The sequence below is a fragment of the Pholis gunnellus genome, assembly GCF_910591455.1.
Source record: "Pholis gunnellus genome assembly, chromosome: 8".
Lineage (NCBI taxonomy): Eukaryota > Metazoa > Chordata > Actinopteri > Perciformes > Pholidae > Pholis > Pholis gunnellus.
Genome location: NC_136534.1, coordinates 18009855 through 18022339, shown reverse-complemented (window position 1 = coordinate 18022339; position 12485 = coordinate 18009855). Strand labels below are relative to the sequence as shown.

Sequence of the window (12485 nt, the reverse complement as noted above, 5' to 3'; positions counted from 1 at the left end):
CTTTATCTTCATAGGGCAAAACACACATTTGAAGCACATTTTAAAACATGACCAATTATTAATTTACTAATTACCTCTATTATAAACATTCTAAAGGGCATAACACACATACTTTGATAAACTCTGATATTAAGAGTATGGAATAAAGGTTCATATAGGGACTATTCCCCATTCATTGTAGGCCATTCCCATATAAAGTAAGTGCAGAGTAAGTATCAGTAGTTTCACTGTAATTACCATAATTGGAGTACGCTGGTACTTGAGTCAGAGGGCCAGCAGAGTGTAGGCTCATGTGACTTTGCTGGTTCAGTAGTCGACATTTAAGAGCTCAGTCAGCAGAGCAAGACAAGTGCTTCCTCAGGAAAACCACATCCTTCCTTTTCAGTGAGCAAACACAGAAATGTGTCTTCATCTCTCTACTCTTCCTCGTCTCTGTCTCTCTGGCTGTCTCATGGAACTGTTAATACTTAATGGCACATATGGTATACAGACACTTCAAGTAGCTCTTTTCTTACATCCACGTGCAAACACTCACACCGATGAGTTTCATACAGCCAGTGAGGACAGATATGAGTCTGCATGTGGAGTTTGTTTATTCTCTGTTTACTTCATCACAACACACCTCAACATGTTCCTGACAAGTTCTAATCAAACACAGTAATCCTTTCGGTCAAGCAGCCTAATACTGAAACCTCGAGATAATCATGACCAGGTTTGCTCTAAGTCACTTCTGAGTAATTTTATTGCTCAGTCATCTCTCTTCCAGTCATCCCTGTAATTGTAGTGTTTCAGAGGCAGCCCCTTCATGGTGCTGCCTCCTCAGCCTGAGGCCCCGTTTCACAGTTGACAGGAGGTCACGTGTTGTGAGAAGAGCGTAACATGACAGCTGAATGTTAGACGTGCCGAGATGAGGAAAGGCTGCCACTCAGTGTCTAATTCAGTTTGAGATTCGGATCTTTCTGAAGTGGAGACCGTTTGATTTTAAAAATAAATTAACAAAAACGAGACACTGGTGGTGAACAAAAATAATTGTTTGGGAAAGATCTTCACACAAATGCAGATTAGCTGGTCATCACCAATCAACTAATGACACCAAAAGTTCTCACGCTTAAAAAATGTTTATTCGAGAATAGAAGACTTCCCCAAACACTCATCACTGACCGCAGCATTTTACTCTCATCTGGACATATAATCATCTCAGCTACCACACACAGAAAGTATCACACGCAGGCAATGCAGTTAGGAGTAATTCAAACAGCAATAGGTTATATGTCAATCTCAAGGCGGACACGATAAGATGACTCATGTTACTTTTGGTATTTTGATAGAGATCTCTTCTGATTGCTGACTCTTATCTGTCATAACGTTACAGAGCAGCTCATCAGAATAATGTAGTTTATTTCCCCTCAGCAGCTTTCTGTAACTGGATGGCTTGGAGTCAAATGAGTGGTGTATTATATTATATATACTCAAATTACCTTGTCATTCAATTCTAAGAAAGAGATAAAGAGACAAATGTAAGACATACTTAGAGAGAGAGAGAGAGAGAGAGAGAGAGAGAGAGAGAGAGAGAGAGAGAGAGAGAGAGAGAGAGAGAGAGAGAGAGAGGGAGCGATGGAGAGATTGTTTGAAGCCCAAAGATTGATTTTTGCTGAAACGAGAGAGATGGTGCCTGTGGAAAGAAAGTGGAGGCTGGAGGAGCGCTTTTTTTTTTGCGCAGAGCTAGGGGGTCGCAGCAAAAGTCAAAGACAGGATGAGAGCGAGCGGCAGAGATATTTCAATGACACAGAAGAGATGCTTTCATAATGAGTCATCACTGACTCTTTACGAATTATCCCCTGACACATTTCTGGTCCCCTGTTCAGTCTCCCACTCAGAGGGTCCCAGGTTACATCTCGTCTCACCTTCTCGTCCACGGTAAGTACAGGCTGTAAGCGAGAGGCTTTCAATCATAGCTGTCAGACAAACCTGTGTTAAAAGCTGTTTGTTTTAGTACAATGCTTAGTTTTCTCTATCAGTACTGTGTTATCTGAAAAGTGTATGTACAGTTTATTGTGTAGCTTCACTGGCAAATTCTTTATTATGACGTGTGAATACTTTATAGCGCTACAGACCTTTGTCATTTTATCAAAGATGCATGTTGTTTCTCTCAGTGTCTGTTTTGTGAATATATCTGATGAAATAAATCAATTTCCCTCCACCTCTTCTCTCTGCTCATCCTCATCCTCTTTTTCCTCCTTTTGTTTTCTTCTTCACAGATGCAGCCACTCTCTTATTTAGTTTTTACTTTCCTGTGCAGTCTCTCTTTCCTCTATCCTGTGCTTTCCATAGACTGCAATAACACACAATATGCCTGGCCAGTGAACCGACCCCAGTTTTGCTGTAACATGTGCCCACCAGGTACTGTACAATTACTTCTTTTTGTCTTGATAGATTTCATAGTTGTAATGCAAACAGGTTACATTATTGTATTATTCCAGGTCAATATATGGAAGGGCGTTCAGACAGCACTTGTGAAATTGTGTGTCGACCCTGCATTGGTGACCGGTACCGTGATACTTACAACAGGGAGATGAGCTGCGAAATTTGCGAAAACTGCAATAAATGTAAGTAATTTCACAGCTTTTCTCTTTCTTGGCGTGTAAAGTATATGTGAGACCTGAACTGTGTGAAAATCCTACTTATCGACACACAACTGAAACAGCCTCTGTGACAGAAGTTATATCACTATAGTTTATCTGTTATTATATAATATTCTAAGCCATAGCTCACAGAGACTCAAGGAGGCTTCAAATAGGGGAATTCTTGCTCATACAGGAGATTTGAACCTCTTTTATTTTGACAATCAGCCCCCCGATGATGCATGAAAAACATTAAATATGATTATTAGACTCTCATTATCAGACAGGTTGAAGAAGAATGCTAGAAACAGAAACACAGCAGTAGATGCCGTGTGTAGTGAAGTGATTAAATATTACTAGAGAAATACTATCTGTGAAACATTGTGGTTCCCAGTTGTGTGTCATATCTTTTGAGCATGATATGCTGTGAGTTGCGAGATGTGACAACATACAACAGAAGACGGGCTGTTATTAGTTGTTACTCAACTCTGTCTTTAATCATAATTTCAGAGAAGTTTGCCCGTAGAGACCTAAGACCACACCTGTGAGGGGATTTCCCGTTCTGTGTCATGGTGGGATACAGTCAGAGAGAGATTAAAAGGAGGGGGGGATTTGGGGGGGTCTGAGAAACCATCTATGAACCAGCTCAGAAGGTTATTAAAGTGGGTTTCAACAGCAACAACACGATCAGCAGCACAGCCCACTAATTGTGGTAAAGATAGGAGAAGGTTACAAAATTAGACTTTTGTCATGTCGGTGGAATAAAGAGAAAAACACAGAAAAGTGATAAACATCGGAAAGAGCAGCAGACACGAATGTCATATCCTATGTTATTACGCAGGTCTCTGCCCTGCTACAGGTGAGCAAAGACAGCCTGTTGTGCTTATTTTTAAAGGTCACTGTGGAAAACACAGAGGGGAGAAAACACAGAAGTGACTTGACTTTTACGTGTGCACAGAGATGCTCTCTTTACATATCATAATCAAAGGGTGAGCATATGTCGATCCAATGTTACAGAACAGCTGTAAACAAACCTTTTACAATCTGACATTACACGGAAAGGGATGAAGGTGGGTGTTTTAAAATGTCAAAAACACATGAAGGGGCTTTATGCCAATTAACGGCTGTGGAAACTAATTCAGGTGGAAATGATTCAACCCACACAAAAACCTCATACACTGCTTTTGCAATACAACAGTATTAATATTTTTTGGGGTTATCTTTGGTCTCCTTCAACGGAGGCACCATTCCACATATTTTAAACCTTTTATACTAATATATTTTTTTATGCAGTATAACATTTTCAGTTCTCGAATCCCCTTCAATTAGTAACTCTATATCTACTGTTTTGAATTTGCAGTCACCCATAACCTCTACGCTGGGTTCCGTCTTCATTTTACCTTCATATCGCACTAGAATACAGTGTGGGCATCTTTGAATAATAGCAATTTTCTCACAGTTTTTATATAATTGTACTATAATGGACCTTCATGTGACAGCAGGGTGAAGTAGTGAGTGTGGTAACAATGCACCCTGTCAATCATACCAAAGATTACTGGAGCATGCCGGCAACAAAACCTTCAGAATTACTGCTTTGTGGCGAAATGTGACCTCCCACTGAGTTGGACACCTGCAGAATTTTTTATTATCTGTTCTAACATTTTGTTGCCAATATTGGGAGACAGAGTATAGCCAAGAGTGCACTGATGATAAAGCGTGTAGAATGTGTAAAGACGTGTCGTCTTTTGAGGTTATAATTAGCTACAGACACTCAACCGGTGCGGTTACATTCATGTACAAACTTTTACCACTAAGATCTGAAGTTCTCTCTGAACTATGACCCTAAATGACACAAAATTATAATCATTTATGACTGTCATGTTGGAGTCTTATATACTATGTTGGACTGGTTATTAAACAAATGGTTTTCTGACTATGGCACCATGGGACTCATAGAATTTGTGGATTTGTGTTGAAGTATGCACTTGAATGCATTATTCTGAAAGAAAGTCAAATAGGTCTTCAAAGTGAAATTCTGCTTTCACTGAGAAATAACAGTTGTGGCCGTCTCTAAAGAACAGGTATAAAAAGGGATATTACACCGTCTTATGACACAAAACCAACATCTATGCCTGCCCCAGTTTGTGATTCATTTCTCATTTTCTGATATATGTCATGTTTTACAGGCAATCTTTGTGCATGTGTCACACACGCTAACATACTCATACGCTAACTATCTTTGATCTTTTAATGACTGGTTGTTGTTTTTTACAGCGAACATGGAGTATAGTTCACCCTGTAGCGCCACTCATAACGCTGTGTGCAGATGTAAAGCTGACTACAGATTCAAAGACGATTCTTGCAAACAGTGTGTGCCGATTCCATCCACCACCACTAAATCCACGCTCCCTCCATCCACACTCTTTCCACCCACACTCCCTCCAGCCACTACAGGTACCTAAGAGTCAGCTGCAGCAGTTACATTTGAAAGACTGTATTTATTAAGGGACAACATTTTTCCAATCTGTTCAAATGTACAATTTTGGCAGACTTTTCTATTAATCTGCTCATTTAACCATGTGGTGCACCCATAACCACATTTAACTGTGATGTCAGAGTGTACAGGTTGAACCAATCACCATTAGGAAGTGGAAAAAAACAAGATTGTTAGCTGATGTAAAGTTATAACTTGATTTGTTTAGTTTTTTTATGTTGTGCATTAAATGGAGGATAATATACAGCCAGCCATTGACACAAATCTTATTCTGCGTATCACTGCTGCTATCGCTTGAGGGGTGGTAAGGACTGTAATCTAGTGGAACCACATACATTTTAGTAGATTATTTTAGTTAAAAAACATACAAAAGACTTGTATTTTTTACAACAAGATGTTGACAGATTAAAGTTAACGCAGGACTCTTAGCACTTGATTATAAACCAGTCAATGTTATCAACTAAATATTTTAAAGCTGCACGAACAAATGTTTTTCTATTAAAAAAAGGGTCAAAAGACTACTTGTATGTGAAAGGAGTCGCTTGAAGTGACAAACCCATAGAGTGTGTTTGTTTTTATTAAAGCAAAAGTCTGATTAACCCACTGTATGCCACCTGCCCAGCACTAAAACGCCTGCAGACAGAAGTCAGCGACTAGCTGGTGAACAAAGCGGAGCATTAGCAGCTAAAGGGCCAGATATTTCCCTCGGGAGTTGGTGGAGAACAAAACAGAGCCAAGAGGAGAAACCTACAGTAACTCTAAATAAATGCTTTGTTGCTCTGCGTCTGTGTAAACAGGCAAAAAGGATGCAGCAGTCAGAGATACTGTGCAGATTTAAACATTGTAATTGATTTCCTCCATTATTATTGTTTCATCATTTGGCACTCCAGCAGCTCCATAAGAAAGGTGGTCTTTTGTTTTAATGCACTGTGATTTTTCAAACAATGCATTCTTTTACATGGTCTGACCTCAGTTATCTTGTTTACTCTGCACCATGGTGTAAGGTCACACACACACAAGGTGCCATGAGTTAATTATAAATAGTGTTGTGTGGTTATAAATCCAGACTTCCTGTTAAAAAAAAAAGAACCTCAGATTGAACTCACTGGCTAATCTGCACCACGAATAGTTCAATATGTGCCTGCACTGAGCTGATACAGTTGTTTTTTTTTATCTCTTGTCCTCCAGTCCTGAAACCAGGAGCCCTCACCACTCTCTGGACATCTTCTCAACCAAACAGAGGTAAGGTAAAGTTCTGTGTGTGCCAGTTAAAAACAAGGACATAATTGAACTTCTCCAGTGAGGGTTTATCTCAATCTTTCAAAAATGTCTTACAGATACAGTGTGGTTCCTGGTGATAATTGCCCTCCTGTGTGCAGGAATCGCACTTGCTCTTGTAGCAGAAATCAAGCCCTTAATGCGTTGGATCAAAGCCAAACACGGTTAGTAGATTATTAGTGTGAATCAGATAACCTGCCGCAGAGTACAACCACAGGACGTACACTGAGCATTTTACTTTTATCATTTTATAATGTACACAAATTAGCATTTTTTTCATTCCAATTTCAAGTGATTATTAACTTGTATTTCAACCTAATCACAACAAAATATGTGCTCCTACTCTTTTGTTGCTCAGGCTACATTTTGGCCAAAGACCCTCCACCAGTATCACAATGCTCCGAGGACGAAGAAGTATCTACGCCTGTCCAGGAAGTTCTTGGGAAATGTGAAGTATGAGTTAAAGAGCCTAAACTTGGATGAGCAAGGATTTGACAGGCGAACATTTAAAGCAAAACATCTCCCGTTGCTTTGGACATTAATGGGGGCAAATGTTACTTGGCCCATGCTGACGAATGGAGCCACAGAAAACGTTTGTTTCAGGACGTGTGAAACGGGACATCTGTGACATTAAGATGATACAAGTGTGTAAAAACACAGATTAAGAATCTGAAAGACAATGAACATACCGAATGTAACACTGTATTGCATGAGTTATAAATTGTGCAGGATGTTTCTAAATGCAGGTATGTACTATTGTACACAAAAGTTAAAGATATTTCACATCTTAACATTTATAGGTGTATATGTAAATAACATTTTCAGATAATACATATCAAACGTGAATGTTTTTAACATGCATTTCTACTTAGTTTTCTTTATTCTAAATAAAATTGTGTTGTAATCAAAATGCCTCATACATGCAAAACATTAACCATTCAGGTCAAATACTTGAAAGCAAAGTGACAGAGCTTATTAAAGAGTATTTACATATTTAAAAATAATAACTTACAAAGCAGATCACCCTCCAACTCTTCCCAGAGGTAAAGTTTCTGGTGTTTACTAACTACAAGTTTTCTTGGAACCTGCAGATAAAAATGTCTCTCTGCTTCACACTCATCTGCGGTTTCACAGTTTTACAGTTCCTTTAAAATAATTTGTCTGTGATGAGTCTGGACGTAACCACCAACACAAATCTTCGAGGGTTTTTTATGCATCATAGCGCCTCCTCTTTGGACATGTGGAAGTCCTTCCCCTGCTCCTGGGAGGGAAAGAAAACGCTGTCAATCTCTTCGCTCCTCTCCTCCTCAGAGAGATGGATACCGGGAGAAGATGTGGGATGAAACACAGGACAGTTTCTCTCGTCTTCTTCTTCACTAATCACTCTTTCAGCTGTCTTCCCACATTCAATTGTCGGTCCAACTTGGCCTGTAATCTGATTGAGCAAGCTAAAGATGACCGTCCCTGGATTGTGGACATGGACTGGACCTACAGAGATAAGAACAAACAAAGAGTGGACTTAAAATAATGTTTTAATTGACCCGTAGAGGTACATTAAAATATAGTTTACAGAGTAGGACAACGAAGTACAACTCAGACTCATTACAGTAACACAGCTGCATTTTTCACGTTTGTTTTATTTTCTTTATGACTCCACAAAGTGAGTCAAGTATTTCACATTAAAGTCTTCATTTCACTCATCAGTACCCAGATTGGCTGCTGAAAGGAATGGTGGCTGCTGCTTTGCACTGAATGAGTCTCTGGGGAGCTGAGTTGAGTCGTTTGGCTCGTGAGAAGCATCTGCTCCTCCCTAGAGAAGAACACGTCCGTCAGTTTGGTGCAAACAAAAGAGAAATACATGATAGAAGCTTGGAAATTAGTTACTTACCTCATAGCATAACTTTATAATAGCTGGAAAACAACAGATAAATAAATGAATAAGAGAAAGTCAGTTTCTTTACACATGTCCACCAATGATGAATCAACATGTATTTGATTTATAAAGCAACTAACAGTCTGCAAAACTAATGATACATTTCAGGAAACTGTTTATTGTTTCCCAGAAGTGACGTGATCATAAAGTTCAAGAGGTTCGATTGATTAAACTGAAACACCAGAGACTGAACCTGTCCTGCATGCAAACACCACATTACCTTGCTTGAAACATGTTTCGTCTCTGGGGCGACGAACGAAGAACAAGATCACAAGGGCCACGCATCCCACGACAACCACTGGACACAAGATGGCCGCCAGCTCAGTTTTTGTCTCGTCTAAGAAAAAGAAACAAGTCTTAAGAGTCTACAGCCACGCGAGCGCCTCTGTGAGGCACTGCTATTAACTAAATACTATTATGCTCGCAATGACAACGTTAACGTGCTGATGTGAAGCAGGTAATAATAACAGGTTCACCAACATAGATTAGGCTGTTTGCGTGGTATTTGGTCATAAACTAATTGGACAAATTGGAATGTTTACATGATGATGGTGCTAAATCCAAATTCAGGATTGCCATCACTACAGTCACGCTGCTAGCGTGGCTAAAAATCGATCATTGTGCCTCAAAACTATAGAAATCAATTGAAAATGTTGTGCACTCTCCACAAACTCTTCTCACCTTCACCTCCTTTGGCATGTGTGCTATTTCCTTCCGGTAGGACTGACTGGGGACCACACCTGTGAGATAAGGGTGAAGTGTTGAATATGTCATGTATCTCAAATATGTGACCCTATGAACAAAGATGTCAGATATTAATAATGTACTGTATCTACGGAAATCCATGACATACTTGGGAAATCGGCAGGGGGGTTTGGCGGAAGTGCTGCTACGTCCTGAGGAAGCTGAGGAAGGTGTGTGTTTATCTTTGCCAGAAGTAACAGCGGCTACTGCTGCAGAACAAAAAAACGTTTTTTTGTATCAGATTTCAGGGGAAAAACACAGGAACAAACTAAATCTCACTGACATGTCTTGGCAAGGGCAACAGCCCTGATGCAACAAACTGAACAGATATACATGAGAAGGTGTTTGAGTCACAGCGTGTCATGGACAGCTACTTTGTGTAGAAAAATGAACATAAGATAAACAAAATTCAAACAACTAGGACGGAGTTTAAAAGGAAAAATGTGCTCCACTGAAGTGAAAGTACCATGTGCAGCTTGAGACAGAGAATATGTGTGAGATGGGAACATCATTCCTCATCGTCATCTTCTGTTCTGATGTACTGGTACGTGAGAATTTCTATTTTGGGACTCTTGTACACGTGTTCACGTAGCTGAATAAATTGAGCTGACAGCTGTAGTTACTTTGCAGATTATAGTTGTACATTCTTCTTCTGCTTGAAATTAGAACAACATATCACAGTCAAATCTTTGTGGCTCCCTGGTGGTCTAAGGGTGAAGGCTCAGACCATGAACTGCACTGGTTAACGTCCGGTCAGCGTTGAGGCCTTTGTTGCTTGTCATTCTCATCTCTCTCCCCCTCATTTCCTGTCATCTCTCCACTGTCAACTCACATTAAAAGCATCAAATGTCCCACAAAAAAAAAAGAAAACTTTAAAAAGTCTTATTTGTAAAGCATCAGCTTTTATGCTACTGTGAAAACAGTCTTTGTTCCTGCCTGATTGAAATGCATTTTTAGACTTATTATCTAAAACGTTTTTGGACGACATCTTATATTTCCTATATCTATATGTTTCATTATTTCTTATCAGTAACATTGAAGATGTTCATGGCTCTGTGACAGAAATCTTCTATCAAAATAAATACAATTACTTTTTACGTTTGAGTAGTAATGGTTTTACACCGTAGTGTCACTATTCTGTGTAAAATCTGGATATCTGGATATCTGGATATTTCTGACGGTACTAATCACCTCACTGAGAGTGGAGCCCCCAGAGCTCAGATCTGAGCCCTTATACATTTTTATAACTGTCACACGTATATTACTTATGTATAGCCTTCAGTATCATTATTGGTCATTCTCTCACAGTCATTGAGAACTTCAATAGTACATTTTGTCTGTCATGAGGCCCTCTGCTGGTTGACAGAATTAAAACTCTTCCATTCTGCTCAGTATTTACCAGTCTTGGTCGTCTCCTGAATCTTGACACAGCTTTTGCAGTTTTCAGAGTATGGGACCATTTTAGTGCATTTGAAACCATCCTCACAGACGCACTTCACATCTGTCTTCGTGCTGCAGTTCTGAACCACCTTCAGATGATAATCTGAGACAGTGGGAAACAGAGGTGATTTTAGAGGTTTTAATCACAGAGAAGATTAAAGAAATTCCATGAATGCAAAGAGATTATTTTGTTCTGTTTATTACAGAAACCCAAAGGTCACATTGGCACCATCATCATCATCATCATCAGTGATGGATGAAACTGTTAAGTTGGTATCAATGAGTCATAGATTCTTTACCTGGTGTACAGTCTCCGTAGCAGGGATGGCAAATGTTTTCACGGTTCCACTCAGTTGTGTAGTATCCAGCAGGACAGGACTCGCACTCTGCACAAGACTTCTGAAACTCACCTGACAGAACAGAAACAAACAAACGAGAACAACCGGATGAGGCGGAGAGCAGAGAGTGGCTGCTCGCCCAGAGCGCATATCAATGAAGGATGTGGTCGTACAGCCCAAACTCTGTGTGCAGCGGGCATAATCTTTCATCAAGACAAACAGAGAAAGATAGATACTGTATATGCCTCGGTGTTTCATCGTTATTTCCAATGACTCGCTGATTCATTCATTAAAAACAGTGAGTCAAAGCTAAATGAGGAATAGACAGAAAAACAAATAGATGACGCTCACATCAGATATCATCTTACCTGCAGGGCACATTTGACACGTTTTGCCGCCCATAGTGTAAGAATGGGTCCCATCTGTCTGTTAACACATTAAAACAATTAGATACAAACCTCTATACTCCAGCAAAGTACTGATTCACTTGTTTATTCATGTTTATATATTTAACAGCTATTCTTTTATACTTTACTTTATACACTACTTTCTTTCTTTTGTTATTTGACGAACATGTAGGTAGATAAACAGAAGATGAAAATGAAGGACATTACTACCAGCGGAAGTGTGAGCACCAGCTGTGCAGATAACATCAAGACGATCACAAAACATTGCACAAGTCCCATTCTATGGAGAAAAATGTTGAAAATATTAAAACAAATCACTTATATGAACTGATCAGTGACAGAAACACATTAAAAGAGCAAGTTCTGTAAAGTTTGGTGCACCAATAAAATTTCTCGTACCATAAATAAGCTGTGACAATAAAATATCACGAAACATTAACGAACAAAAGAACTATTTTTACCTTTGATATGGTGCGTCCTTTGTTCTCCTTGTATTGTTTTGTTAGCTTCCTCAAGGTGTGACTCTCTTTCTTTCTCTCTGTCCTCTCACTCACTCTACCCATCCTCTGTGTCACTGTTTCCTTACCTGGTGACTCCCGCCTACTGATCTCTACCGGTTTGCTGCGGTCCCGTTTACACGTTCAAGCTCTCACATGCAGACCCGTCTGCACTCTGACTAACGTTTCTGCATCAAAGCCTCATCACTTTCCGTGCAAACTGTAAAACCTGACAGTGGTGAAGAAGCAGATTGTTTTTGATAGCGACGGTTACGATTTCATTTCTGATGACGGTATATTTTCAATCACATCTGAGTACATTACTCAGATTTCCTTCACTTTGTAATCGGTGTTCTTTTTAGCTGAATCAGTGGAAATATGAATCTCAATTAAAAGGTTAGTTCACACAACATAAAAACTAGAATTACTGCCTTGCAGATAAATTCCTCCGCCAACCAGTCAAGTTGCAAGTTCTAACCATATCTGTCCAATATGTCATCACTTCATAATTTATACTATTAGTCGTTTGTGTGAATATTAGTACATTAATTCTTGAGTTACGGCCAAAAATGTGTTTTATGCGGTCACAGTGATCTTGACCTTTGACCACCAACATTTGATCAGTTCATCCTTAAGTCCAGGTGGACATTAATGCCAAATTTTGAAGAAATTCAGATGTTCCTGAGATATATGACGTTCATGAGAATGAACTTATTCCTTGTGGTATCTATGA

At 39.4% G+C, this 12485-nt stretch overlaps 2 protein-coding genes across 2 annotated transcripts; one reads left to right on the top strand and one right to left on the bottom strand.

Annotated features, from left to right (window-relative positions):
- Nucleotides 1-704: 704 nt before the first annotated feature.
- Nucleotides 705-6882, top strand: LOC306700479 (uncharacterized protein; the record flags this gene model as incomplete). Its single annotated transcript, XM_079165505.1, has 8 exons — nt 705-712; nt 1866-1917; nt 2259-2400; nt 2481-2606; nt 4896-5075; nt 6304-6357; nt 6453-6557; nt 6752-6882. The coding sequence occupies 8 exons, from the start codon at nt 705-707 to the stop codon at nt 6850-6852; spliced, it is 768 nt and encodes a 255-aa protein (XP_079021631.1). The 3' UTR covers nt 6853-6882.
- Nucleotides 6777-11786, bottom strand: LOC306700546 (uncharacterized protein). Its single transcript, XM_079165585.1, has 11 exons — nt 11717-11786; nt 11466-11535; nt 11217-11274; nt 10810-10920; nt 10470-10613; nt 9180-9279; nt 9008-9066; nt 8547-8663; nt 8282-8304; nt 8101-8203; nt 6777-7881 (listed from the first exon to the last, which is right to left on the bottom strand). Exons 2-11 carry the CDS (start codon nt 11532-11534, stop codon nt 7610-7612), a joined length of 1056 nt encoding a protein of 351 aa, XP_079021711.1. The 5' UTR covers nt 11535; nt 11717-11786; the 3' UTR covers nt 6777-7609.
- Between the last annotated feature and the right edge of the window lie 699 nt (nt 11787-12485).